Source organism: Microcaecilia unicolor, chromosome 1 (genome assembly GCF_901765095.1).
Source record: "Microcaecilia unicolor chromosome 1, aMicUni1.1, whole genome shotgun sequence".
In the NCBI taxonomy this organism is placed as follows: domain Eukaryota; kingdom Metazoa; phylum Chordata; class Amphibia; order Gymnophiona; family Siphonopidae; genus Microcaecilia; species Microcaecilia unicolor.
The window spans coordinates 760,599,728-760,627,558 of record NC_044031.1 but is presented as its reverse complement, the minus strand read 5'-3'; the positions used below and the strand labels follow the sequence as shown (position 1 = coordinate 760,627,558).

At 44.9% G+C, this 27,831-nt stretch overlaps 2 protein-coding genes across 2 annotated transcripts in view; one reads left to right on the top strand and one right to left on the bottom strand.

Annotated features, from left to right (window-relative positions):
* SPG21 (SPG21 abhydrolase domain containing, maspardin) overlaps nucleotides 1-18,514 on the top strand; it is a 91,797-nt gene extending 73,283 nt beyond the window's left edge. The window contains exons 8-9 of the mRNA XM_030189756.1: nucleotides 7,498-7,638; nucleotides 17,182-18,514. Of these exons, the coding sequence (XP_030045616.1) occupies nucleotides 7,498-7,638; nucleotides 17,182-17,295 (255 nt within the window). The 3' untranslated portion in view covers nucleotides 17,296-18,514. The remainder of the gene's footprint in view (nucleotides 1-7,497; nucleotides 7,639-17,181) is intronic.
* A 6,063-nt stretch (nucleotides 18,515-24,577) lies between these two features.
* The window catches only part of ANKDD1A (ankyrin repeat and death domain containing 1A), a 118,832-nt gene continuing 115,578 nt past the window's right edge, over nucleotides 24,578-27,831 (bottom strand). The window contains exons 15-16 of the mRNA XM_030190448.1: nucleotides 27,502-27,633; nucleotides 24,578-25,539 (exon numbers count right to left, since the gene is read on the bottom strand). Of these exons, the coding sequence (XP_030046308.1) occupies nucleotides 25,478-25,539; nucleotides 27,502-27,633 (194 nt within the window). The 3' untranslated portion in view covers nucleotides 24,578-25,477. The remainder of the gene's footprint in view (nucleotides 25,540-27,501; nucleotides 27,634-27,831) is intronic.

The following is a 27,831-nucleotide window of genomic DNA, read 5'->3' as shown; positions in this document are numbered from 1 at the left end:
CTGCACGTTTAAAAACATAAGGGTGCCTGAGGATTGAGAAGCACTTCATTAGGTCTGCTGATTTTTATTTTAACAAAACAGCAGACAATCTTCCACCTATCATAGTCTCCCATTTCACCTGCTTTCCTATAGAATTACTCCCAAGGTATGATTTATTCCAGTTTTATCAGTTACCTCTCCTCGTGCCAGCAGAGCCCGTGTCTGCTGCTTTGTTCTTCCACTCAGCTGCCAGCGAGGTCTATTTCAGGGCTGTCTGATTTTTCTCTAGTGATAAACCGGGTATCAAGTCCTCACAAGTGGATGATGTTTCTGATGGAGCCCTGTGTGGGCAGGAAAGCTTCACTTTACTTTGCATTGTCAAAGAACTTTTTTTAATTCAACTGGGTATGTGCAGGAAGTTCTGTATTGCGTCAAGTACGGCCACCTCAGTTGTGTGTTTCCCATGAATAAACATAAAGGAATCCTGCTCAGAAGGAATGGATCCTAAAGAGCTTAGACGAGATTGGGTGGCAAAGCCGGTGGCAGGAGACGGAGATGGTGCTGGGCAGACTTATACGGTCTGTGCTAGAGCCTATGGTGGGAGGCGGGACTGGTGGTTTGGAGGCGGGGATAGTGCTGGGCAGACTTATATGGTCTGTGCCAGAACCGGTGGTGGGAGGCGAGGCTGGTGGTTGGGAGGCGGGGATAGTGCTGGGCAGACTTATACGGTCTGTGCCAGAGCCGGTGGTTGGGAGGCGGGGCTGGTGGTTGGGAGGTGGGGATAGTGCTGGGCAGACTTATACGGTCTGTGCCCTGAAGAGGACAGGTACAAATCAAGATAAGGTATACACAAAAAGTAGCACATATGAGTTTATCTTGTTAGGCAGACTGGATGGACCGTGCAGGTCTTTTTCTGCCGTCATCTACTATGTTACTATGAAGCAATACAATGTCTCCCTCTCAGCTGATCCACTTCTTTAGAAACATTTAAAACTTCCGTTTTTACACATTTAGGTTACCACTTCCTTTTGGGTCATTTAGGGTTTTTTTTCCTTTCTTTCTTTTTGATATCTGCCTCTCTTCTCCATCTTGTGGTGCTCTCTGACAGCTTAGCTGGGCTTTCTTATACAAAACAGTCCTTTGATTTCAACTCAGCTAGATTTTTCAGTGACATTTTCTATCAAAGTACTCACGTCCCACTCAGACAGTCATCCAGTCATTTCCAGATCCAGAAAAAATGCCCCCAGCAAATTTAAAACGTGCAGTGAAGCAAGGCAAAATCGGAAGCAAATTGGTAATTGTAATGTCTAAACCTGACTTGCAGAGCCTCTTAAGTGCAATCTCTGTCGTCTGCAGATGACCCAAAGAGGACTTTGTGGCCATGAAAAACAGAAAGAGGCTCTTCGGTTCTCCACAGTCTGATTCTAAATCATTGCTATCGGACTTAAAAGATCCATGAACTGTACTGGTCGTTGGGGATGCATCAACATCCAGCATTGATAGAGGCCATCACTGCTCCGCTGAAGAAGGATCCGGCCACTTTATCTGCCATGTTCTCCCAGATGGAAGATCAGTAACCTGCTCAGCATTGGAGGGGCACATCAAACTCCTGTCTGGGACTAGACCATTGATAACTCCTCAGCTGACCCAACAAGACATGCCCTTCTCTTTTATGTTGGCATTAGCAGTCTTCGAGGAGCTGGAGAGTCAGATCAAGGAACAACCTAGCTGCCTTTTACCTTGTTTTCATGTTCTGACACTGGCAACATCAAGGCTAATGGGCATCATGCCGATTCTTATGACTCTTGCGATGCCTAAAGGTATTGCATCAATCATCTATATAATAATTTGTATCTCAAGGTTCTTTGACTGGCTGGCTGGGTTCGTAACATGTTAGTGACGTCAGCTCGCCTCCAGCGTTCCCTTCCCTCTCATTGTCCCGCCCTTGCGTAGAGCCGAAATGACGTCAGAGGAGGGCGGGACACAGAGGGAAGGGAACGCTGGAGGCGAACTGATGTCAGGATGTTACGAACCCAAGTGAAGGCAACGGAACACTAGAGGCGACGTGAGCCCAACCTGCCTGCAGGGAACGCTGGAGGCGACACTAGCCCAACCTGCGAGGGGAGAATCGCAGGACACGGATGGGATGGGAGGGCAGGGTAGAAGAGAATCGCTGGACATGGAGGGGATGGGAGGTGAGGGGCGAATCACAGGACACGGATGGGAGGGCAGGGCAGAGGAGAATCACTGGACATGGAGGGGAGGCCAGAATCAAGGAACATGGAGGGGAGGGCAGAGCAGAGGAGAATTTCTGGACATGGAGGCGTGGCCAGAATTGTGGGACACGGAGGGCAGGGCAGAGGAGAATTGCTGGACATGGAGGGGAGGCCAGAATTGCGGGACACGGAGGGGAGGGCAGGGCAGAAGAGAATCGCCGGACATGGAGGGGAGGGCAGGGCAGAGAATTTCTGGACAAGGAGGGGAGGCCAGAATCGCGGGTCACGGAGGGCAGGGCAGAGGAGAATCGCTGGATATGGAGAGGAGGCCAGAATTGCGGGACATGGCGGAGAGGGCAGAGGAGAGAGGAGAAATCGCTTAGACAAGAGCCTTCCTAGGGCCCATTTCATTTTTGACAAAACGGACTTTGTTGCACTAGTAAGTACATAAGTATTGCCATACTGGAACAGACCGAAGATCCATCAAGCCCAGTATCCAAGAGTGGCAATCCAGGTCACAAATACCTGGCAAGATCCCCCAAAAAGTACAAAACATTTTATGCTTCAAAGAGCCTTAGGGCCAATGTTAACCACCCCACTGTCAATTTTGAATGCATTTGGAATAGGAAGCTTCCTTGAGACACACTGCAGCATTTAAGATTCTGCTACCTATAGGCAAGCTTGGAAAGATCAGAGGTGAAGGAGGTTACAATGTCATGGTGGTGTTCCTTTTGACATGTAGAAAAGATGGAGGCCCCTCTTTAACCTGGGTATGTAGCACCTTCAACAATTTGGTGTCCTAGTAAGTTGCCTACTTTAGCCTATTTTTAAATCCGGGCCTGTGGAGATGTGAACCAGCAATGGAGTCTTTGGCCCCAGGTGTCGGTGGGTACCCTCTCTAAAGTGTTGACCTTCAATTAGGCATACGCTTGGGAGAGGGATTCTGGGGTGAAGGGGATTATTCTGTGTCGTTTGTTAAGCCTCATAGTGAAGGTATACAGTTTTACTCGTGGTGGAATTCTGCGCAATGCAGAATTCCTCCCCCCCCACCACCGTCGAATTTGGCCAGCTGCTAGAATCAAAGAACATAAAGGCAGCAAAGGCTCCTCACTAGTTAATTTTTCTGCTTTTCCCAGTTTCCTCTTGCCACAATGCAGAGAACAGCTCAGATCAGGCACAACATGGATCTCAGCAGGGGCGTAGGCCCACCCAACAGTAGTACACGTTTAACAGTAGCTGGTGGGGATCCTAAATTCGGTCAGATGAAGACTTCCCCCGACGCTAATGAAAACACTACTTTCCATGATACCGACACCTGCACATGCCTGCTGCAGACTGCCAGGGTGAAAAGAAGCATTTTCCTGCCAGCTGAGATACTTTTTGGGTGGTGGTTGGAGGAAGAACACTTCTTGCCTAGGCCCACCCAAAATCTGTTGTCTGGCTACGCCTCTGGCTCTCAGTGCTTGTAGCCTCCCTTTATTCTCAAGAGAATGAAAGGAGAACTCAGCTGGGGGAATACAGACACCGCTTGGTGTAACATAGTGAGAACCATTCTGTGCACTACAAAGAACACACCGCAGTGAGAGGAAAACAGGTGAACTGGTGAGGAGCCCTGAGGCTTTTATACTTTGATCCTGGCAGTTGGCTGCTTTGGCTAGGAACTGTCTGCTTCTTTAGGGGGTTTTCAGCACACTGGTTATCTGCTTGTCAGACTGTGGGGGAAGGAAGGCAGGCTCACCGACTGCTTGAGAGGGAGAGCTGCGGGTTTCTCGCCCAATTGGGCTCCGTTCCGCGAGCCGCTACAGCTTTTTCACGCCACGTGCGGGTTGTGGGATTTGGGGCGGCTTTTTTATTTAAGCCCCGCCAGCGTTTTTTTTCGCCCACCGTGGGTTTTTTTTCTCTGCGGCCACTGGCCGCGGGTTGGCTGGTTTTCCCACAGCTGCGGCCAGTAGAAGCCCGAGGGAGGCGGGCTTAATGATGTCATTTGTATGCAAATGGCCTCAATATTTATTAATGATGTCATTCACATGCAAATTGACTTTGTGCGGTTTTGGTCGTGACAAATGTTTTCCATCTGGCAACACTGGAGAGCAGGCATGCTATTTTGGATGACTGGTTTGGGGTCAGCAGATTAGTTTCTGGCTGTATGACTGGTGAGGGGGCTGTGGAGAATAGGCTGGCTTGTAGGGTTGACGGCCTGTCTTGCCAACCCTACCACCTGACTGGGAAAAAATCGGTGAGGACACAAGTTGAGCATGAAGAAGGGTGTGTGTGTGTTGGAGAGGAGGGCATGGGCTTTAGGGCTTCTGACTTTTTTTTTTCTGAATTTTTATTCATCAATTCATGGAGACTGAGAGAAGAACTGACTTTGTGAAAGTATTTCCATTGTTACTGCAAGAATGAGCAACTCCCAAGCTTTCCTCAGGCTCTACAGATTGATAAAGTAAGAGCCCCCAAAAACAGGACCTGAAGTTATGGTGTGTATGATGGATATTACAGGAATTTATTTATTTATTTAAGGTATTTGTACCCCACATTATCCGGAGAGAGAGAACTCGGGAGATATCAGATACAAATGAGAATAGTAGAGTAGAAGGGCAAGAAAGAAAGGAAACGAAACATATAACCGGGGTACTGAGTACCGGCACCTTTTCCATTGTCTGCTAAAATTGACCCATGGAACCCAAGTTTTAATGAAAGAGCTCAGGCTCTACAAACCAATTCAGTCTTGACATAGATTCTGTGACTGGTTGCAGGGGGCCTGGCTATTGTGGGGTGGGTCCCTCAGTGATCACCCCGCTCCTGAAGGGTGGCCTAGCATTTGAGTACCGGCACCTTTTTTGCTAGAAAAACAACACTGCATATAACAGTACAAAAGATTAGGACTAAGCAGGATCCACGTATGCCAGGTGGTGGAAGCAATGGCCTACATTGTTCCCGGAGAAAATGCTTTGGTAAACAGATGTGTTTTTAGTGCCTTGCGAAAGATCAGGTAGTCCCTCAGGCTGGTGATGTCTCTAGGAAGTGCATTCCATAGCTGCGTACTGATGAATTCTTCCCTAAATCCTTTCAAACTCCTGCATATTTGAGAAATAACACTTTTTTGCTGTTGCATTTGAATTAATTATGGCTCATGGATAGTGGTTATATTGAGTTATTGTGTCAAAAAGACGCAGAATTCTGCCATGAGTAACAGTATGTCCTCTGCTGTTACGGGGGGGGGGGGGGGGTGTTTGTTCAGTTTATTGTTTGTTTGTTTTTTTTTCTAAAATAAAAATAAAGTAAAAAAAAATAGGCACATGGTTGATGCTCTTTAGTGGAATATTTTCTGAGTCTCAATATAAACTCAGCAGCTCTGAGGAGGGAGGGCTCAACTGGAAAAGAGGGAGGTCTTCTGGGGGGGAGACTTTTTTTCCTTCACTGATTTTTCTAAAGAAATGGCATAGACATTCTGTTTCACTTTTAAGGGGGAGGAATCCAGGGCACATCCTCCAATTCCTCAACCTTATAAAGGAAAGCCCCAGAACCCCCATTCACAAAATTCCCAAAGGTGAGGGATGCCCAGATAAGAATTTGTCTCACACACCCAGTAAACATGAAGCTTCTTGATTAGAAAAGTAACAGTTACCACATTACTTGTTGGTGGTTGAATCTGCTCTGAAGAGAGCCAAAGGTACCAGGATCAGCTCCTTGGACCCCCCCACCTCCACCCCTTTTGGTAATTCATTCCATAAGAGTGGGGCCAAGCAGAAGAACGCTCTCTTTCTCTCTCTGGTCCAGTTTCTTCTTACTCTATAGCCTTAGACGGAGCCACCGTTCTAAAATCCTGTAAGGTATTGCTAAGGTACTTCAATAAGGCGGGTCAAAATCATAGAAAGCCTTGTGAGCACCTTAAAGCAGACGCTACATTTAATGGGCAGCCAGAGATAACAGGGTGACATGGTCATATTTATGCTTATTACCTAGCAATCTAACCGCTGCAATTTGAAAGGTTTGCAATCTCTTCATTTTATTCCCAGGCAAGTCTGAATAAATCACATTACATAGTAACATAGTAGATGACGGCAGAAAAAGACCTACACGGTCCATCCAGTCTGCCCAACAAGACAACTCATGTGTGCTACTTTTGTGTATACCCTACTTTGATTTGTACCTGTGCTCTTCAGGGCACAGACCGTATAAGTCTGCCCAGCACTAGCCCCACCTCCCAACCACCGGCTCTGGCACAGACCGTATAAGTCTGCCCAGCGCTATCCCCGCCTCCCAACCTCCAGCCCCGCCTCCCACTACCGGCTCTGCTATCCAATCTCGGTTAAGCTATAGTCTATTCTCACCCTTCCATGATTACCATGATCCAAATGCATAAACTATTCAACTTAGACCAGTTCCTAACTATACATAGAACTTGCTTTGAGTTTAGCCACCTATCTATTTATCCCAATTGACTCTGTATCACCCATCTTGTCCCCCATCTGTATAGCTGCGTTTGACCCCTCAGCTACATGGTAAGCTGTATTGTAGGAAAAGCATCAGCATTGTATCTGTTATACAAATGTTCTAATGCTTGATTAGATGTTTCATTGGGATTATGCTGACATCATGTTATATCTGCTATTTGAATGTTCTTCCATCATGGCACTATTTGTATTGTACTGAGATCATATTTCTATTCGGTGAATCTCTTTATAAAATGCAGTTGTTAAATCACAAGAAATATATAAGTAAATTAAAAAAAAAAAAAACCTGACAATTGCAAAAATGCAAGCAGGAGCTTCTTTTTCACGGAGAGGGTGGTGGATGCTTGGAATGCCCTCCCGCGGGAGCTGGTGGAGATGAAAACGGTAACGGAATTCAAACATGCGTGGGATATGCATAAAGGAATCCTGTGCAGTAGGAATGGATCCTCAGAAGCTTAGCCAAAATTGGGTGGCGGAGCAGGTGGGGGAGGAGAGGTTGGTGGTTGGGAGGCGAGGATAGTGGAGGGCAGACTTGTGCGGTCTGTGCCAGAGCCGGTGGGGGGGGGGGGGGGGGGGGCGGGACTGGTGGTTGGTGGGCGGGAAATACTGCTGGGCAGACTTGTACGGTCTGTGCCCTGGGGGGGCAGGTGCAGATCAAGGTAAGATATACACATGTGAGTTTGTCTTGTTGGGCAGACTGGATGGACCATGCAGGTCTTTTTCTGCCGTCATCTACTATGTTACTATGTTTTTAAGCATATCATTCCCTTCTAATCGGTCCTTAGGTGGCACAAGTCTTGGTTGTTGTCTTTTACGAGCTGAATTGGTTCTAATTTCTTTTCAAGGTGTTTGACCAGAGTGCTCTTTCAACTGAAGCTAAAGAAGAAATGTATAAACTGTACCCCAATGCCAGAAGAGCTCATCTTAAAACAGGAGGCAACTTTCCTTACTTGTGCAGAAGCGCCGAAGTTAATTTATACGTACAGGTAAGTCTCCTGCAAAAGCTTCAGGGAATCCTTTTACTAAGGGCGCATTAGCAATCAGCAGGTGCTAAATGCTACCCCTTAGCATGTAAAGGTTGGGATCAGGGGCGTAGCCAGACGACAGATTTTGGGTGGGCCAGGGCAAGAAGTGGGTGGGCATCAAGTGTTCTCCCCCCCCCACACCCCCCTCCACTGCCCAAAAAATATCTCAGCTGGAGGGGAAAACGCTCCTCTCCACCTTGGCAGTTTTTTCAGCAAGCATGTGCTGAAAACTGAGCATGTGTAGGTGCCGGTATCATGGGGAGTAGCGTTTTCGTTACCGTCAGGGGGAAGTCTTCAGCTGGCGGAGCTTGGAATCCCCACCAGCTACTGCTAAACGTGTGCTACTGTTGGGTGGGCCTGAGCCCTAAGTGGGTGGGCCCCTGCTACGCCACTGGTTGGGATGCTTGGGTGCTTCTCTTAGAAACATGTTCCATTTCTAACACAGAGTTTTACCTTAGGTGGAGGGTTGGCCTAGTTTCACGTCGGTAGCGTGTGTCCAGTCCTAGTTTACGAAGAGGCTGATGCTCAGAGCCTAACGCTAGAGCTAAAGGTGATTAACTACACGCAGTGTTCAGAGGGCAGCAGTGCAGGGAACAGCACGGGCGCTGATACATGTGGTCAAACTAATGCAAATGAGGTAATTAGCTAATTTGCCTCCCGATACTCAAAGAAATGGTGCAGAAAGATACCTTGTCTTAACGCACAAAACCTACCGCCTGCTCGGAGGTGGCTGAAGCCTGTAAAAGTTACTGCTGCTGAAAGACTCGAGGGGAAGATATAGATGATTCTGGGCAAAAGGCGCTACACAGTTTGCTGTAGGGATATGGAGGCAAAGGGAAGGCAGAACAGGTCAGGCGGGACTAACGACTGGAAGGGAGGGAAATAAGTCCCACTGCAAGATCTACCATAAATCTCCAAACTGCAAAAATATAGCATTCTTATTTGATTTGACTCTAGTGAGAAGAGCGTTACTGCAAAGTAATTTTAAACTCTCTGGCTGAGCATGCACAAAACAGCTGTGCTTACTACACAGCCCTTGTGTGCATGCAGCAGCATGCTCCTCCCCCTTTCCAGCGCACATAAAATTAGCATAGCATTAATTTCAGGCACTGTTCTGAGCATTAGCCTGTAAGTCACTTGATACCCTCTAGTTCCTGTCATCCTGTAAAGCAGGAAAGAGAATCAGGATGCAGGAACCTCCTGGGGATCTTGGCAGTAGCTGGTAGGGTTGCAGACACAGCCATTGTTTTTTTTTTTTTTTGTAGGGCTGGTGGTTGGGAGGCGGGGATAATGCTGGGCAGACATACGGTCTGTGCCAAGAGCCGGTGGTGGGAGGCAGGGACAGTGCTGGGCAGACTTATACGGTCTGTGACAGAGCCGGTGCTGGGAGGTGGGGCTGGTGGTTGGGAGGCGGGGATAGTGCTGGGCAGACTTATACGGTCTGTGCCAGAGCCGGCGGTTGGGAGGCAGGGCTGGTGGTTGGGAGGTGAGGATAGTGCTGGGCAGACGTATACGGTCTGTGCCAGAGCCGGTGGTGGGAGGCGGGGCTGGTGGTTGGGAGGTGAGGATAGTGCTGGGCAGACGTATACGGTCTGTGCCAGAGCCGGTGGTGGGAGGCGGGGCTGGTGGTTGGGAGGTGGGGATAGTGCTGGGCAGACTTATACAGTCTGTGCCAGAGCCGGTGGTGGGAAGTGGGGCTGGTGGTTGGGAGGCAGGGATAGTGCTGGGCAGACTTATACAGTCTGTGCCAGAGCCGGTGGTGGGAGGCAGGGCTGGTGGTTCGGAGGCGGGGATAGTGCTGGGCAGACTTATACGGTCTGTGCCAGAGCCGGTGGTGGGAGGTGGGGCTGGTGGTTGGGAGGCGGGGATAGTGCTGGGCAGACTTATACGGTCTGTGCCAGAGCCGGTGGTTGGGAGGCAGGGCTGGTGGTTGGGAGGTGAGGATAGTGCTGGGCAGACGTATACGGTCTGTGCCAGAGCCGGTGGTGGGAGGCGGGGCTGGTGGTTGGGAGGTGGGGATAGTGCTGGGCAGACTTATACAGTCTGTGCCAGAGCCGGTGGTGGGAGGTGGGGCTGGTGGTTGGGAGGCAGGGATAGTGCTGGGCAGACTTATACGGTCTGTGCCAGAGCCGGTGGTGGGAGGCGGGGTTGGGAGGCGGGGATAGTGCTGGGCAGACTTACACGGTCTGTGCCCTGAAAAAGACAGGTACAAATCAAGGTAAGGTATACACAAAAACTAGCACATATGAGTTTATCTTGTTGGGCAGACTGGGTGGACCGTGCAGGTCTTTTTCTGCCGTCATCTACTATGTTACTATGTAAAATTCCTGAGAGAGCGCAGGCAGTGCAGATGCCACATTTACAGAAGTAGATCACTAGAAAAGAACATGAAGGAACTACAAAAACGTTTAGGCCCAATATTAAAAAAACCTTATGAGCCTACCTTTGAGAGTTAACCCTAGTAAATTTTCCCAGAGGCCAATTTAGAAGCATAAGTGCCTAAGGGCTTCCTTTACAAAGTCAAGCTAGCGATTTCCCGCACCAAGAATCGGTAGCGTGGCTTTGTAAAAGAGGCCCTAAATTTGTACAGTTAGTTATATTCCGCTAATTCCATTTGCATAGTTGAAGGCGGATTACAGAAAGACACTAGATCACGTGGAGGGGCATAATCGAAAGGGGCGCCCAAGTTTTCCCGAGGACGTCCTCGCAGGACAAAGGCTAACACTGCACACTTGTTAACGGGGCAGTAGTTTACATGTCATTAGTTTTACTGCATTAGAAGTGGTGTCCAAGGAGAAGTCGCTTACCTGAAGAATGGAGTTTCAGGGTGGGGTGTAGGGGGAGAGGAGAGATACTCAGGAGGTGCAGCATAAATACACTGGTTAAGTCATTAAGAGGAGTTTGAACTGTATGCGGAAACGGAGAGGGAGCCACTGGAGTAACTTGTTGAGAAGAGGGGGTTATGTGAGTGTAGTGACACTGGCGGAAGATAAGTCATGCAGCAAAATTGAAGGGGAGAGTGATGGTTTAGTGGGAGACTTGTGAGAAGCAAGTTGCGGTAATCTAAGCGTGAGGTGACAGGAGTGTGGATAAGTGTTTTGGTAGTGTGCTCAGAAAGGAAAAAATGCATTTTGGCAACGTGATATAGAGAAAGAAGCAGCATGATTTTCAAATGATTATCCAAGACAACATACAGAACATGTATGAAAGTTCTGGGATAGTCTTAAATAGTACTATGTCTTTTGAAAATCAGTTGCTTTTATTATTATTATTACATTTGTATCCCACATTATCCCATCTTTTTGCAGGCTCAATGCGGCTTACAATTCATCGTGGATACTGGAAATAGAAAAGAATGTACATTTGGTTTAGCAGAAGTTTTGGGTACATGGTGGTGAGATGCTTGATAGTGTTAAAGCCATAGACGTTACGTACATGGTAGTATGAAAACATTAAAGAATATTCCTGGGTATCTTAAAGAAAGTAGAGTTACGCATGTTGTTCTTTATGATATATTTTGTCGAAGAGATACGTTTTCAGGAGTTTGTGGAAATTGGTCATTTCGTAGACCGATTTCAGGTTACGTGGCAGTGTGTTCCAGAGCTGTGTGCTTGTGTAGGAAAAGGTTGATGCATGCATTGATTTGTATTTCAAGCCTTTACATTTGGGAGGATGAAGGTTGAGGAATGTGCGGGAGGATTTTTTTTGCATTTCTGGGTGGTAGTTCTATTAGGTCTGACATGTAGGCTGGGGCGTCACCATAGATGATTTTGTGGACCAAGGTACAGAGTTTGAACATGATGCGTTCTTTGATTGGGAGCCAGTGTAGTTTTTCGCTTCACTGTCAAAGATCATCTTATTTAGGAGACATCTTAGAAGGAGCTTGGTCGGTTTGATTTGATAGTTCAGGCTTTGTTAGAAAATTACTGTAATGTTGCATGCATGATGCTCGAGTATGATACTGAAGAGAGATTAATATTTTCTGCTAGAAAATTTGATAGGGTAACACCACTGATTAAGACACATTGGCTACCTCTACAGGCACATACGGTCAATCTCCACACATGTCTTTTCCATGTTTACTTTTTGTCAGAATTAGAATCCATTCATTAGTAAGGATGGAAGTTTAAGCAATTCTAGCAATGTTATAAGAGTTTTTGCTCTATTTTGAGTTTTCTTTGCTTGCAGGAAGGCTTCTCTGTTTGAATGAGGATTTTAGTCTAGTGAGGGATTGCTAATTAGTGTCTTTTTGGGTGATTTATATTCATAGTGAGATTTAGTGTTGTGGGTATTTGGATCTGTATTGTGTTAAATTGTGTTACCCTCCCTTCTGTTTTTTAAACACAGACTTTTCTCCCACTTCTTTAGAATTTTTGAAATATTCTGGGAGTTTTTCTCTGTGGGTTTTTTTCGGAAGGTGGTGGAAGCCTGTGATGGTAATATTTACAGTTGAGCATAAAAGTCAGGCTCCCTGTTACACTGAGGCTATTTTTTTAAAATTTAATATATTTTATCCTTCAGATTTGAATCCCCAGTGTGACACTATATTGGAGTGATGTGTTTGATAGTTTCTTTCTTATAACTACACACTCGTTGCAGATTGTTTATTTGTGAGAATTCATGTTTTAAAAATGCAATATTGGTTGAGGGATCAAATAGTATTACACTTTCTGGTTATTTACAGTTTTGAAAACATCTTAAACTTGGTTGTTTTAAAAATATATATATATTTATAATGAGAATTTTGAATTGTATATGAAGATCACATTTGTATCTTCCCTAGATATTTCTAGATTCTCTTATAATTATCGGCATTGAACTTGTCAAAGTACATGCAGGTTATTGGAATTGGTTTTAGTATAGGTCTTAGCAGTCTGTTGGATATGTGCAGAGAAAAAGAGAAGAATCGAAAATGACCTGAAGCTTGAGTGTAATCCACAAAAATAGAGAATAGGGGAACAGAAGAGGTAGACTTAGGGGCAAAGGTTGAGGTACTTAACGCTGGCTTTGGGGCTTTTTATTTGAATTCCTGCTATTTCATGCTCCCTTCAGGATCTTCAAGGAACAATTCTCTTTGGCCGTTGCATTTCCTTGTTGCACAGTTTGAATTTTGTTTGCATGTTTGTCTGTCCGTCCTACCTAAAGGTATAAGAACTTCTAAATATTTCTATGCAGGGTGTCATTCTGAGTCTGCCTCCCCCTCCTTCACTGTGCTTCTGTTTGTTTTATTTTTAAAGGTTTTCTTAGATGTGCCTGGTCACAATGTTCAAAAGACATATTTTCCCAAATTCTCAGTCTTCTATTCTCCCTTTCCTTATTAGGGGCAGTGGCGTAGCCAGAAGGGTGGGCACTAGAGTTGCCAACTTTTTTGAAAGAGAAAAAACAGCAACCTGATGCACCCATGCTCTGTCCCTACCCCACTCCCCATAACTTCAATGAGGGTTGCAGGGCAGGCTTCAGTGGCTGCAGGCCAATTGAGAGCTAAGGGAAGTACAATAGACTGCACTATTCAGCCCCATTGAGCCACACATTCTGCATCCAGAGAACCTCCTGGCCCTCCACTAAAAATAGATACAGAGCACAGCAAGGACAATTCTCCATAAAAGTCATCATATAAAGAAATTTTGTTTTCTAGTGTAATCTCAATTACAGACATATTATAAATTAATTTTAAAAAATCTATAAAACAAAAGTCACTCAGAACCTAGAGCAAACCTACCATGCCAACACTAACTTCCAAAAACAAAGACCCTACCTATGAAAAAGAAGTGCCTTAAATATTATAGTAGGGCCCTAAAATACAAATACATTTATCAGGAAAGCAGAACAAGCCAAATTACTACAGAATGCTACATGGAAACTTCACGCTAACAGAATACCTCAGTCACACACACAAGACACAAATGCCAAATACAGAATAAGTGACCACAAACTCTAGAAATAGAAATTAAACGGAAACCCCAAGAAACTAGACCTTGCATGTAGTACAACACCAGAGAAACAAGAAAGAAAGGCATTTGCTCCTGTGCAAAATATAAAGATGGCACATGCCAGGGATGGTGTTAGGGGTTGGTTCCTTGGCCAGAGAAAGCCTGCATGCTGGAAGCTGAAGGCGCAGCCTGGTAATGGACTTTGGGGTCCTTTCCTAGATTTCTGTCCTGGACCCCAGCCATGTTTACCATCAACTTTGACAAGATGTACATTCCAAATCCAACATATTATATTCACAAGATTGAAAATAAAATAATTTTTTATACCTTTTTGTTGTCTGGTCATTTTTTCTCAAATCATATTGGTCCCAGTCTCTGGTTTCTGCTTCCCTCTGTCTTCTCTTAATTCACTTGCTGGGGTCTCCTATTTGACATTTCTTCTTTCTCCATGTGCATCATCCATCTCCCATCTCTGTTTTCCCGTGTTCATATCCCCTCATCATTCTTCTATGCACCTATGCACCCCATGCCCAGCATATCCCTTCTGTATTCCTATTCTCCCCCTTGTCTGGTATATCACCCCCCAACCCCCGTGTCCATATACCCTCCTCTCCAATGTCCAGCATTTTATCTCTGTTCCATATCCCCGTTCCTCCCCTCCCCTTGTCAGGCATTACCCCTCTGTGCCCATGTGCCATCCCCAAGAAAGTACGAAGGCAGACGGTCTGCAAACTCCAAGATGGAAAACAAAAAAAGCAGATCGTGTAGAAATGAAATGCAATTTATTTAAACAATACAACAGTATTTATATGAGTACAAACAGCCCGACACAGGCCGTGTTTCGCCCAACTGGGCTGCTTCAGGGGCTATACAGAAAATCCTTTGTTGCCAAATATAAGGCAAAATGTAGAAATCATGCATCAAGGGTTGGTTTGGAAAAAAACAGCTGAGTCAGAGATTTCAAAACGTGATCCACTGATATGGAGCCAGTGCTTCGGTCACATATCTCTGGGTTTGCTGAAAAATATACTTCCCTATGTCCCCTTTCTCCCTCCTCCACACCAATGTGTCCCTCTCCTCTCTGATCCCACCCCCCAACCAGCTTCTCTTCCTCTCTTTCCTTCCCCTTATGCATCTGGCTCTTTCTCCCTGCATCTCTCTTCCTTCCCTCTGCATATCATCATCTGCATATCCAGCACCTCTCCTTCAGCCCCCCCCCCCCCCCCCCCACACGTCCAGCATCTCTCTCCCTTTCATCCAGCCCCCCTACATGTCCAGCACCTCTCCCCTTCACTTCAACCCTCTGCATATCCAGCACTTCTCCCCTTTCCCTTCACCCCCCCCTGCATATCCAGCACCTCTCCCCTTCCTTCCACCCCCTATATATCCAAAACCTCTCCCCTTCCCTCCAACCTCCCCTCTGCAAATCCAAAACCTCTCCCCTTCCCTCCAACCTCCCCTCTGCAAATCCCAAAACCTCTCCCCTTCCTTCCAACCTCCCCTCTGCAAATCCCAAAACCTCTTTCCTTCCTTTCAACCTCCCCTCTGCAAATCCAAAACCTCTTCCCTTCCCTCCAACCTCCCCTCTGCAAATCCCAAAACCTCTTCCCTTCCTTCCAACCTCCCCTCTGCAAATCCCCAAACTTCTCTCCCTTCCCTCCAACCTCCCCTCTGCAAATTCCAAAACCTCTCCCCTTCCTTCCAACCTCCCCTCTGCAAATCCAAAACCTCTTCCCTTCCCTCCAACCTCCCCTCTGCAAATTCCAAAACCTCTCCCCTTCCTTCCAACCTCCCCTCTGCAAATCCAAAACCTCTTCCCTTCCCTCCAACCTCCCCTCTGCAAATCCAAAACCTCTCTCCCTTCCCTCCAACCCTCTGCCCCTGGCAAGTCCAGCACCCTTCTGTTCCCTTCAGGCCCCTCTCAGCCTCCCCTTACTGGGCCAGCACCCCACTGACTTCCTCCTCACCCTCTCCCACCCCTGCCGCAGCGCTTCATTTAATGCTGTCGGCGCTGCTGTTGCACAGTCTCCCACCCCCGCAGCGGCTCTTATACTTCGCTATGGCGCTGCCTGACATCAACGCTACAGATACGGCACCGACGTCCGATGTCCTGCTCCGGGGCCTTCCGCATCCCGCCTCCGTAAACAGGAAGTTACATCAGCTCGGCAGAGGGAAGGCCCTGGAGCAGGACGTCGGTGCTGCATCTGTAGCGTTGCTGTCAGGCAACGGCATAGCGAAGTGTAAGCGTCGCCGCGGGGGTGGGAGACTGTGCAACAGAACCGCTGTGGCGGAAGGGGTGGGAGTGGGTAAGGATCTGCTTCTGGGCGGGCCTGAGGCTAAACTGGGTGGGCCTGGGCCCCCCCGTAGCTACGCCCCTGATTAGGGGGATGGTACACTATTCAATGTCCTAAATAGCTTATAATGGGGCAGCTGAGATAACACTAGAAACAGTGACTTTCCTAAGGTCACAAGACATGTCTGTACTAAAATGGGAGTTACATAGGTTCCCATTTTAGTTCATTTCCTTTTTGTGTGCTCTTAATAGTTCTTTGAAGGGACTGCAGTGTTTAGTTTCTACCACCGCGTTATTGGGTTGAAGTAACAGGTTTGATTACTGCCCTCCCTACACATGTTACTGACACAATGAGATGTTTTGTCCTTGCAAAACAAATCTACATAAGTACATAAGTAACGCCACACTGGGGAAAATACCATCAAGCCCAGCATCCCGTCCACAACAGCGGCCAATCCAGGCCAAGGGCACCTGGCGAGCTTCCCAAACGTACAAACATTCTATACATGTTATTCCTGGAATTGTGGATTTTTCCCAAGTCCATTTAGTAGCGGTTTATGGACTTGTCTAGCATAGGGTGGTTTAAATAAAATAAATCTGGTGTCTAATGAATTAACAAAGAGGCCTTTTACTAAACTGCACTAGGAAATGGATTTAATGCATCCTTATGTGGGACCCAGTGGCGTAGCAAGGGCGGGGCGGTCCGCCCCGGGTGCACGCGGCTGGAGGGTTGCAGAGAGCAGCAGCGCGCCTGTCAGCTCCGCTGGTTCCCTGCTCCCTCTGCCCCAGAACAGGTTACTTCCTGTTCCGGGGCAGAGGGAGCCAGCGGAGCCGACAGCCGCGCGGCTGCTCCCAGCAGCCAAGAATGCACCCGGGGGGGGGTGTCTTGCTGCACCCTGGGAGGACAGACGCCGCTGCACCCGGGGGGAGGGGGGGGGGGTGCACAGCGGCGATCTGCCCCAGGTGGCAGCTGACCTAGGAACGCCACTGGGACCTTTTTTTTTTTTTTTTGGCATAGCAGTCAAAAAGGGCTTTTTCCCATTTGAATATATAACTTTCTGCTGTTAGCATGAGTGTATGGATGCGCTAGCCAATCAGCACTTTCAGACCAATTTTCCACCCCTGCTATCTGTGCACTCTAACGCAGACTGCTTTAGGGCATGTATGTTACCACATTTTTGCTGTGTTAGTACTTCACATAGTAAAAAGGACCCCAAAGAATACCAATGAGCCTAATGCGATATGGAAACCTAACTCCTGTTCTTTCGTTTAATCTCCTAGATTCATTTAAGGCAGTTCCATGGTACCCGCTATGCTGCCATCGATCCGTCTATGGTCAATGCCGAAGAATTGGAAGTCCAGAAAGGCAGCAGTGAGGACACAGAGGTGCAATAGGTCACTTCACTCCCAGCTCAATGCAGCTATTCTAATTCCACAGAAGTCTTCCTGGACAGTCATTTGGCTCTGGTCCTGCCTTGTTACCCATTCAGCAGATCCAACGGTGACTAAAATGCTTTCCTTGAAATAGGAACGTCACCTTTGAACTCTTCTCAGCCAGTGGACCTGGAGCCTCACTTACTGCTTTTTCTTTTAAACTTTTCCGATGGATGGACTACAGCGTACTGGTCCAAACCCTGTTCCTTTTTTTTTTTTAGAACTGAAAGCAGTTTTGCTATGAAAACATACCTGCAGCGTCTGAGTTTTGTAACTTCCTGTTGCTGTTTTTTTTTCATTTCCTGTAACTGTGAATTTTGCACAAACTTGATTATGTATTAACTTGCAAGTGTTTTATAATCTCGTAGTGAGTAATTGCATACTTCAGAAGATTTTTTTTGAATGTCACAAAAAGTTTTGATATATTATATGTTGTGTTACATAATGTGTTTTTTTTTTTTTTTTTGAACCAGAGACCATCTATTAAAGGTTTGACACTTCATGTTTGACCAATGGGCTTTCAATACATCCTTAATGGCATGAAGGTTTTCTACAGTTTCTGTACCAAAACTATGTAAACTCTGTGTTCAATATATAGTAATGGTGCTTATATTCTGCCAACTCCCATCTACAGGTTCATAGTGCATAAAAATAAGATCCAATCTAAATGAAAAGAAAAAAAAAAACAGCATAAGCTTTTAAAACCTAATAAAAAAATTTTCAAACAAGCTTTTTAAATGCGTCTTAGTTTCATAGATAAAGAGCACCATATTGAAACAGTGAACAGACGTAAGAGAAAAGATAAAAAGTTGCGTTATCCTTGCCCTTTGATTCACCGCTGCCTGGGACGCTGTACATGTGAATATGAAGGAGACAGTCCCTGCTGGAAAGAGCTTACAATCTAATCAAGACAGACAAATAAGGAAATTATTTAAGGTGGGAAAGAAAAAAACAGACATGGGTACTTAATAGAGAATGGCACGGGGAACTGCACAAACCTTGGGGATGGGGCGGGGACAGATCCCACAGGGAGAAACTTTGTCCCCTTGTCATTTTCTACTTTGAAGCCTGTTAATGAACTGGACTGTTATTTATGTTTGAGTGACACCTACAAAGATATTTGAGTTTTTGGAAAAACAAGCAAACATGCTGGCCACAACTAGCAAACTTTGGATGGGGGATCCTGTACATCCTGCTACCAGCACATCTTCTAAGAAGACAACTTCTATTCAAGGAAAGACTGTGGAAGACAGGAGAGCTAGACCGAATCCTAAGATTGTTGATGACTTCTTATTCATCCACAGATTAAAAAATCATAACAGTGCTTCATCGGGCATATTTCTCCCCTCTAGGGCAAACAGAACAGGTTGCATTTTGTACCCCCTGGACATTTTAACAGTGTGAATTAGGATTCCTTGGTGTAGTAGAAATCACCTATTGTTGGGGTTGGAAGGGTAGATGGTGATGGTGGGAGGGAGAGTTATTATAGCTGTTCATTGTTAATATTGTTTTCTATTTGTAATTTATACACAACAGTTGCACAGCATATTGTTCCTTTTTATACTTTAATAAAAAGATTTAAATATAAAATCATAAAAGTGTTCAAGGCTGCTGCAGATGGGGACGGAGACAGAACCTACGGGGACAAACTTTGTCACTGTGTCATTCTCTAGTACTTAACACGTGAAGAGGAGTTGACAACAGCCTCAGAAAGGTGGGTTCTTAGCCTAGATTTGAAGAGAGCTAGAGCTTGACATTCCAATGAGAAGTAATTGCCTCTAATGAATTATTTATACCTTTCAAGTAAGGTGTAAAGACATTTCTCAATTACATCAGTGCAGCTTGTGCTGGAGTTGTATTCTTCTCCTTGGTAGTTAAAGTTTATGTCCATCTTTAGCTACCACCTAGTCAAGGCTGATTATTTCTTAGGACTTGTTCTAATGGTACATTTTTTTTTTAATAACATGTCCTGGTTAGTGTTATGTTCCTGGGATCCCTATATATTGTATGTGGTTCTTGGGGCGCAAAGAGTTTTCTCAGCAATGTGCATAAGGAATGGATCCTCAGAAGCTTAGCTGAAATTGGGTGGCGGAGCAGGTGGGGGGAAGAGGGGTTGGTGGTTGGGAGGCTAGGATAGGGGAGGGCAGACTTATACGGTCTGTGCCAGAGCCGGTGATGGGAGGCGGGAAATACTGCTGGGCAGACTTATACGGTCTGTGGCCTGAAAAGGACAGGTACAAATTCAAGGTAAGGAATGCATATATGAGTTTGTCTTGGGCAGACTGGATGGACCATGCAGGTCTTTTTCTGCCACCATCTACTATGTTAAGTTTTTTTACACATTTATGTGTATCTTTTATTTGAATGCCATTGTCTGTACATTTTTGTATATTTATTTATATATTTGTTGCATTTGTATCCCACATTTGTATATCTATATATAGTCATTATTACATTTTTTCATATACATTTTTGTTTAATTTTTTATGTTCTTTTAACATTTTTCCAGACTCCTGAGGCAGGCCTGTGTTCAAAACACAGATCTGTGTCGAGTGTACAATAAATTACTGTGAATCGTAGTCTGTTGTCCTGGTCTCTTAAGTCATTGGCCCACTTCCTACTTCCCTTCAACTGTTGACTTCATGTGGACATTTTCAGGAAGTATTTTTTCACGGAGAGGGTGGTGGACGCTTGGAATGCCCTCCTGCGGGAGGTGGTGGAGATGAAAACGGTAACGGAGTTCAAACATGCGTGGGATAGGTATAAAGGAATCCTGTGCAGAAGGAATGGATCCTCAGAAGTTTAGCTGAAATTGGGTGGCGGAGCAGGTGGGGGGAAGAGGGTTGGTGGTTGGGAGGCTAGGATAGGGGAGGGCAGACTTATACAGTCTGTGCCAGAGCCAGTGATGGGAGGCGGGACTGGTGGTTGGGAGGCGGGATATACTGCTGGGCAGACTTATATGGTCTGTGCCCTGAAAAGGACAGGTACAAATTCAAGGTAAGGAATGCACATATGAGTTTGTCTTGGGCAGACTGGATGAACCATGCAGGTCTTTTTCTGCCGTCATCTACTATGTTACTATATGAGTGTACCTTATCTTTTCAGAAGCGCTGAAAGTTAAAAATGCACCTTTAAGTGGAATAATGTATGAATACAAAGGATTATTTGAACAAAATAAAAAAAAGAAACAGCTACATCTAGTTTGCTGACTTCCCCTAAAGTTTAGATAATAAAGGCTAATCTACTCGCTTGTAAAAATATTACATAGCCTCTTGCAGTTTTTTTTTTGCAAAATGCATTTTATTACTACTACAATGCTGTATCTATGACCAGGGGACATATTTTCCCTGGCTTGCTTTCTTCCCCCCCCCCCCCACCCCTCCTCCTCCTCCTCCATGGGCACCTATCACCACCCCCAATCCAGCTGTCATGTCCCACTAGACTTAGAAATGTTATTTGATGTGTCCTGCCCACCTCTGGAAAAAGGAACCTGAATCAGACAGGTAAGGATAGGGTAAAGAGAAGACACCAGACCAGCCTGTGTTGTGGAGATGCTGCTGCTCGGAAGAGAGAGTGCTGTGTTTGGATAATACTATTAAGGGAACACTTGTTTCTAATTTTTTTTTATTTTAATTTCTGTTACATTTGTACCCGGCCCTTTGCCACTCATGGCAGGCTCAATGCGGCAGGCAATGGAGGATTAAGTGACTTGCCCAAAGTCACAAGGAGCTTTCTCTACCGGGAATTGAACTCAGTTCCCCAGGACCAAAGTCCACCACCCTAACCACTAGGCCACTCCTCCACTCAATCCCCTTTACTACTACTACTACTATTTAGCATTTCTATAGCGCTACAAGGCATGCGCTGCACAAACATAGAAGAAAGACAGTCCCTGCTCAAAGAGCTTACAATCTAATAGACAAAAAATAAATAAAGTAAGCAAATCAAATCAATGTGAACGGGAAGGAAGAGAGGAGGGTAGGTGGAGGCGAGTGGTTACGAGTCAAAAGCAATGTTAAAGAGGTGGGCTTTCAGTCTAGATTTAAAGGTGGCCAAGGATGGGGCACTATGTTGTATCTCTTCAAAATTGCTGGTCTGCCCTGATATTCACAGACTGGGAAAGGGACCTTGGGGCAATAGTGTCTGCGGATATCAAGGCAGTAGCCATAGCCAGGAGGCTGCTAGGCTGCAGCAGAAGAAAGGGAGGTGTGGGTGATGCCCTTTTATGGCCCATTGGTGAGGCTGCACTTGGAGTACTGTGTGCAGAGGAACGTGACAAAAATGTATGAGAACAGACAAACATATTCTAGACGAAAGGAGAGAGATGATGCAAACATTTAAATACTTGAAAAATGTATTTGTGTATATATACAAATTGCTTTTCAGAAAGAGGGAAGTAGTAAAACTACAGCACATGAATTGAGGTTACAGAGTGGTAAACTAACATCAGGAAATACTTTTTCACAGAGGGTGAGACAAAGTCAACATGGATTTAGTGACGGAAAATCTTGCCTCACCAATCTACTACATTTCTTTGAAGGGGTGAACAAACATGTGGATAAAGGGGAGCCGGTTGATATTGTGTATCTGGATTTTCAGAAGGTGTTTGACAAAGTACCTCATGAAAGACTCCAGAGGAAATTGGAGAGTCATGGGATAGGAGGTAGTGTCCTAATGTGGATTAAATATTGGTTAAAAGATAGAAAACAGAGAGTAGGATTAAATGGACAGTATTCTCAATGGAGAAGGGTAGATAGTGGGGTTCCCCGGGGGTCTGTGCTGGGACCGCTGCTTTTTAACATATTTATAAATGACCTAGAGATGGGAGTAACTAGTGAGGTAATTAAATTTGCTGATGACACAAAGCTATTCAAAGTCGTTAAATCGCGGGAGGATTGTGAAAAATTACAAGAGGACCTTACGAGACTGGGCGTCTAAATGGCAGATGACGTTTAATGTGAGCAAGTGCAAAGTGATGCATGTGGGAAAGAGGAACCCGAATTATAGCTACGTCATGCAAGGTTCCACGTTAGGAGTCACAGACCAAGAAAGGGATCTAGGTGTCGTCGTTGATGATACGTTGAAACCTGCTCAGTGTTCTACTGCGGCTAAGAAAGCAAATAGAATGTTAGGTATTATTAGGAAAGGAATGGAAAACAAAAATGAGGATGTTATAATGCCTTTGTATCGCTCCATGGTGCGACCGCACCTCGAATATTGTGTTCAATTCTGGTCGCCACATCTCAAAAAAGATATAGTGCAATTAGAAAAGGTACAGAGAAGGGCGACGAAAATGATAAAGGGGATGGGACGACTTCCCTAAGAGGAAAGGCTAAAGCGGCTAGGGCTCTTCAGCTTGGAGACAACGCGGCTGAGGGTAGAAAGCATGGCTTATTCATGTTTCTCCATTCAGTTTCAAAGGAGGTTGCCACATCCATGAGCTCTTTAGTGTATGCAAAATGCCTGTTTAACACCAGACAGAAGTCCTACAGTAGTGGAACGGTTTTATTATTATTACATCTCTCTCAGCAGTACATAGTAAGCTTTGTAGGGTTTAGCATCTAGAGCTTCTACCTTGGTCATGGCTTTCCTTTCAAGTGTCCTACTCAACACAGCAGCTCAGTAGAGACAAGAGGAAGTAATAATCTTTCCTCCCATCTACCTGCACACCCCAGAATAGATCTTTTCTAATCTTAGTAAATGACAGCAGATAAAGACCTGAACGGTCCATCCAGTCTGCCCAACAAGATAAACTCATTTTACATAGTATGTAATACTTTATATGTATATCTGATTTGTCTCTGCCTTTCTCAGGGCACAGACCGTAAAAGTCCGCCCTGCACCGGTTTTATTCTCCAAATACCGGCGTTGCCACCCAATTTCCGCTAAGATTCCATAGATCCATTCCCTCTCAACAGGATTCCTTTGTGTTTATCCCACGCTTGTTTGAATTCCATTACCGTTTTCATCTCCAGCACCTCCCACAGGAGGGCATGCCACGTATCTACCACACTTTCCATGAAAAAATATCAGCCCCAGTTCTCTTTTCAAGTTGGTGGAATTCATAATTCATTTTTACCATCCATTTGCACAAAAAAAAAAAAGTACAGCCTTAAATGCAATTTATGAGTGATCATTTTCAAATAAGTTGCTGGCGATACTTCTCTACTACTGCAAAATACAGATTATATAAGAATTTATTGAACTGAAGCAGCAGATGGATACTAGTCAACAGTAACCAAGTTGTTCTCAGTTTCCCTAATTCACGGGTATTTTCGTTTCATTTACACACCCATTTTACAAAAATTGGCACATACAAATCAATTATACACATCAAGTCATGGGTTAACATGCACTAAATTGATTTTTGCATATGTTAATTCAAGTATGCATCCATTCCTATTAAAAAAATTTTCATTCTTTATACACTTTAGTGTGTAGTAACAGCCTATTTATTCTAATCAATATACAGAGCTACAATCCAACAGCTTAACTCTGCAGCTGCTTCATACAAGCTCTCAAAGAATACCTGTAACCAACTGATTAAAGAAACTCACCTTAATATGCAATACATCAGTGCTGTAAATAGCAGTTAACCACACTTGGTCTATCCTGCTAGACATTTTGTAATAGAAACCTGGCACTCAAATTCCAGCCAATATTTTGGTAAACAATGATTAGGAAATGCAAAACATTTCAATCACCAACATGTTACAAAAGTAGACAAGGAGTTATTTTCCACAGAAATAGATTGAAGATGCATTACTGCCGAAGGAATGGATCCTCAGGAGCTTAGTCAAGATCGGGAGGCGGGGCTGGTGGTTGGGAGGCGGGGATAGTGCTGGACAGACTTGTACGGTCTGTGCCAGAGCCGGTGGTTGGGAAGCGGGACTGGTGGTTGGGAGGCGGAGATAGTGCTGGACAGACTTGTACGGTCTGTGCTAGAGCCGGTGGTTGGGAGGCGGGGCTGGTGGTTGGGAGGCGGGGATAGTGCTGGGCAGACTTATACGGTCTGTGCCAGAGCCGGTGGTGGGAAGCGGGACTGGTGGTTGGGAGGCGGGGATAGTGCTGGGCAGACTTATACAGTCTGTGCCAGAGCCGGTGGTTGGGAGGCGGGACTGGTGGTTGGGAGGCGGGGATAGTGCTGGGCAGGCTTATACGGTCTGTGCCCTGAAGAGCACAGGTACAAATCAAAGTAGGGTATACACAAAAAGTAGCACATATGAGTTATCTTATTGGGCAGACTGGATGGACCGTGCAGGTCTTTTTCTGCCGTCATCTACTATGTTACTATGTATCACCTGAACACAGTTAAAACCAAAACAAATCAGACATTTAGGTGCGCCAGTCATGTCTTTAAACTACACAGTTGAAAAATAAATACCAAGCCTGTAACTTAAGTATACAACCCATTTCTACTGAACTCAATTATTCACAGGAGGGTAAATGATCTCATTAAAGCCCCCAGCCCGGGGTAGGTAAGCATTCTTCCTCTTCCCCATAAAGTGTGTTCAGAAGTGCCTCTACTGTAACTCCACCCATGTGCTTTGCTGCACAGACTCTGGCTGGAACGGTACAGTAACTTGAGCGCATACGCCAAACCGATGTCTCAGGGCCATGACTGATGCAGGCTGTGCCTTGCCTTTATTACCCAAGTGGCCTTTGTTTGTTTGGTGGATTAAAACATACTAAAAGCTTTTTGCTATTTTGTCCACACGAGAAAAACTGTTTTAATACCTTGGTCCTGTACATCCCCATACACAAAGTTCAGCTTTTTCTCTTCCTCCAGTTACAACCTGTGGGTGAGCTGTTTAAAGGCCGACAAGGTGCCCAGCCAAGAGAAGGAATGAAAAAGGCTGGAATATCTAAAAAAAATACACGTTTTACATTAAATAGAAAGAAATCGGCTTTATAAAACTAGTGTTAAGTCAGTAGCGTTATGCACCTTATGGAGAACAGCTGAGCATTTGCATGGTCAACCTCAAATTCAAGCTGTAGAAAAGGAAACATCTGGAGAAGCAACAGGTCTGTTGTGAAAGGAATATAGCCCTTGCAGGAATGTTTTGGCAAATTGTCTAATCGCTGTGAAATAAACTTGCTGCACCACGTCACAAGGTTATTTCATGTCTTTCTTCCTCAGGAGTCACATTGCTAGGCACTTCCTTGGAGAACTGGTGTCTGCATTTGCTTTTTTCCTGATGCTTTCTGTAAAATAAAATGAGACAGGTGCTAATAACAACAATGACTCAGAAAATATTTACTACCAACCGTCTTACCCTTTCATGCTCTTCCCCAACTTCTCCTTTATCGCTCCACCTCCTTACCTATCCCTATCCTCTCTCTCATACCTCTTTTATCCCATTTACCCTTGTTCATTTGTCCTACCACATACCTCCTTTGTTGATTCAGATACTACAGATTGTTTTCTCTTGTTACTATGTAAGCCGCATTGAGCCTGCGATGAGCGGGAAAGCGCGGGGTACAAATGTGATAAATTAAATAAATAAATAAATACATTTCTCTTGTTAATACAGCTGTACATTTCTAATGGAGGATGTTGGAACTGGAACTCGCGAGGCTGTGCTTTGCTTTTCTTTATGTATTTTGCTAATTATATGAATGCGTGTTTCTGGCTCACATAGGGAGGTGATAATATGTTTTTTTTGGGGGGGGAGGGCAAACAGCGGTGTGCTGTTCTTGCAATTAAACACATATCCTTACTGAAGTCTGGTATTTCATGATTACAATAAAATTAAAATTTAAACACACACCTTGAATGGTGATATGTGAGCTTTTTATAAAGAAAAATTACACACTAGAGACGCAGCCACTGAGCTAAAATTGGAAGCTCCCCTAGCTGTGCTAGCGAATGACACGAGGACAAATTCCATCCCCACAGGTTCTGTCCCTGTCCCATCCCCGTGGGCTCTGTCCTCATCTGCAGAAGCCTCAAACACTTATGATTTTATATTTAAATCTTCTTATTAAAGTATAAAAAGGAACAAAATGCTGTGCAACTGTTGTGTATAAATTACAAATAGAAAACAATAACAACAAACCCTCCCACCACCCCCACCCTCCCAACCCCAACAATAGCTGACTTCTGCTGCCCCAAGGATTCCTCACCCAGTTAAATTGTCCAGGGGTACAAAATGCAACCTATTCTGTATACCCTAGAGGGGAGATTTGTTAATCTGTGGACGAATAAGAAGTCATCAAAAATCTCAGGGTTCAGTCTAGCTCTCCTGTGTTCCACAGTCCCTCCTGCAATAGAAAATGTCTTCTTACAAGACGTGCTGGTAGCAGGATATACAGGATCTCCCCGTGCAAATTTTGCTAGCTGTGGCCTGCGTCTTTGCTTGTTTTTCAAAAAAATAAAAATATTGTCGTCTGAATCAAACACAAATAACAGTCCAGTTCATTAACAAGCTTCAAAGTAGACAGTGACGCGGGGACAGGTCCTCATGGACTCTGTCCCCATCCCCATCCCCGCGGTTACCGTGGGTCCCCGTGCCATTCTCTAGTGCTAGACCACTATTTCCCTTTTTTACCCAGGCTATGGGGTGTGTCCAGCCACCTTTTAGTTAAATCCTCTCCTATTCCATTCACACTATGTTACTGCAGAGGTTGATATACATCTGTTTATTTGCATGTCCCTATTCAGAATGCAGAGGACAGGCACATGCTGAAATCCTCCCTACTCTGCAAATAAATAAATAAATAAATATTGTATCCAGACTAATCTAGAGATATGCAAAAGCAGAGAAAAGCATTTTTACAGCTTAAATCTAGACTGTTAGCTATAGGTGGAACTTTTCTGCTTAAATATCCCTGTCGATGTAATGTGGTCTTTAATTCTCAAAATTATGTGTTCTTTGAACCTGAGAAACTTCTTGAGTTTGTTACTAGTAAGGAAGAGTGAATTAGTCCCTGTATATTGTGCTATGCATCGGCTGCGTTCTAAGAAGAAGCCTTCAGCCTCTGATATTTCTTAATTTCCATTTTTTAAAAATTTTGTTTAATTTCCTTGATCTTGGACAAAATTGTTGTGGACTTAGAAGTGTATAATCGTTTCTTTTATTAACATTGTAATCACATGCATGAATGAAAAATGATAATTCATAAATAAAAAAAAAAAAAAAAAAAAGAAATATTATAGGCTTCAACCTGCCAAGTCTCTGTGCCCAACGCCCACAAGTCCTTCATAAAGTCCTTTGATTGGATTTTCTTCTGCTATGATCGCCCCATGAAGCCATATCAGCAGCATTCTGTGACCATGGTCCCTGTAACTTTTAGTGCCTGCAAATACAAAACAAAAAGCACACGCTTAAAAACCCAGGCTCACTGGTCACATTTGATTCTCAGCCTAGAATAAGGAGATTGGCTTGTCGAGATGTCGCTGCAGCACCAGTTTCAACATTTGCCTATGCACTGATGAATGTGAACTACCTTCAATGCTGCTCCAAAAGGTCTATTAAAGATACAAATGAAATATGC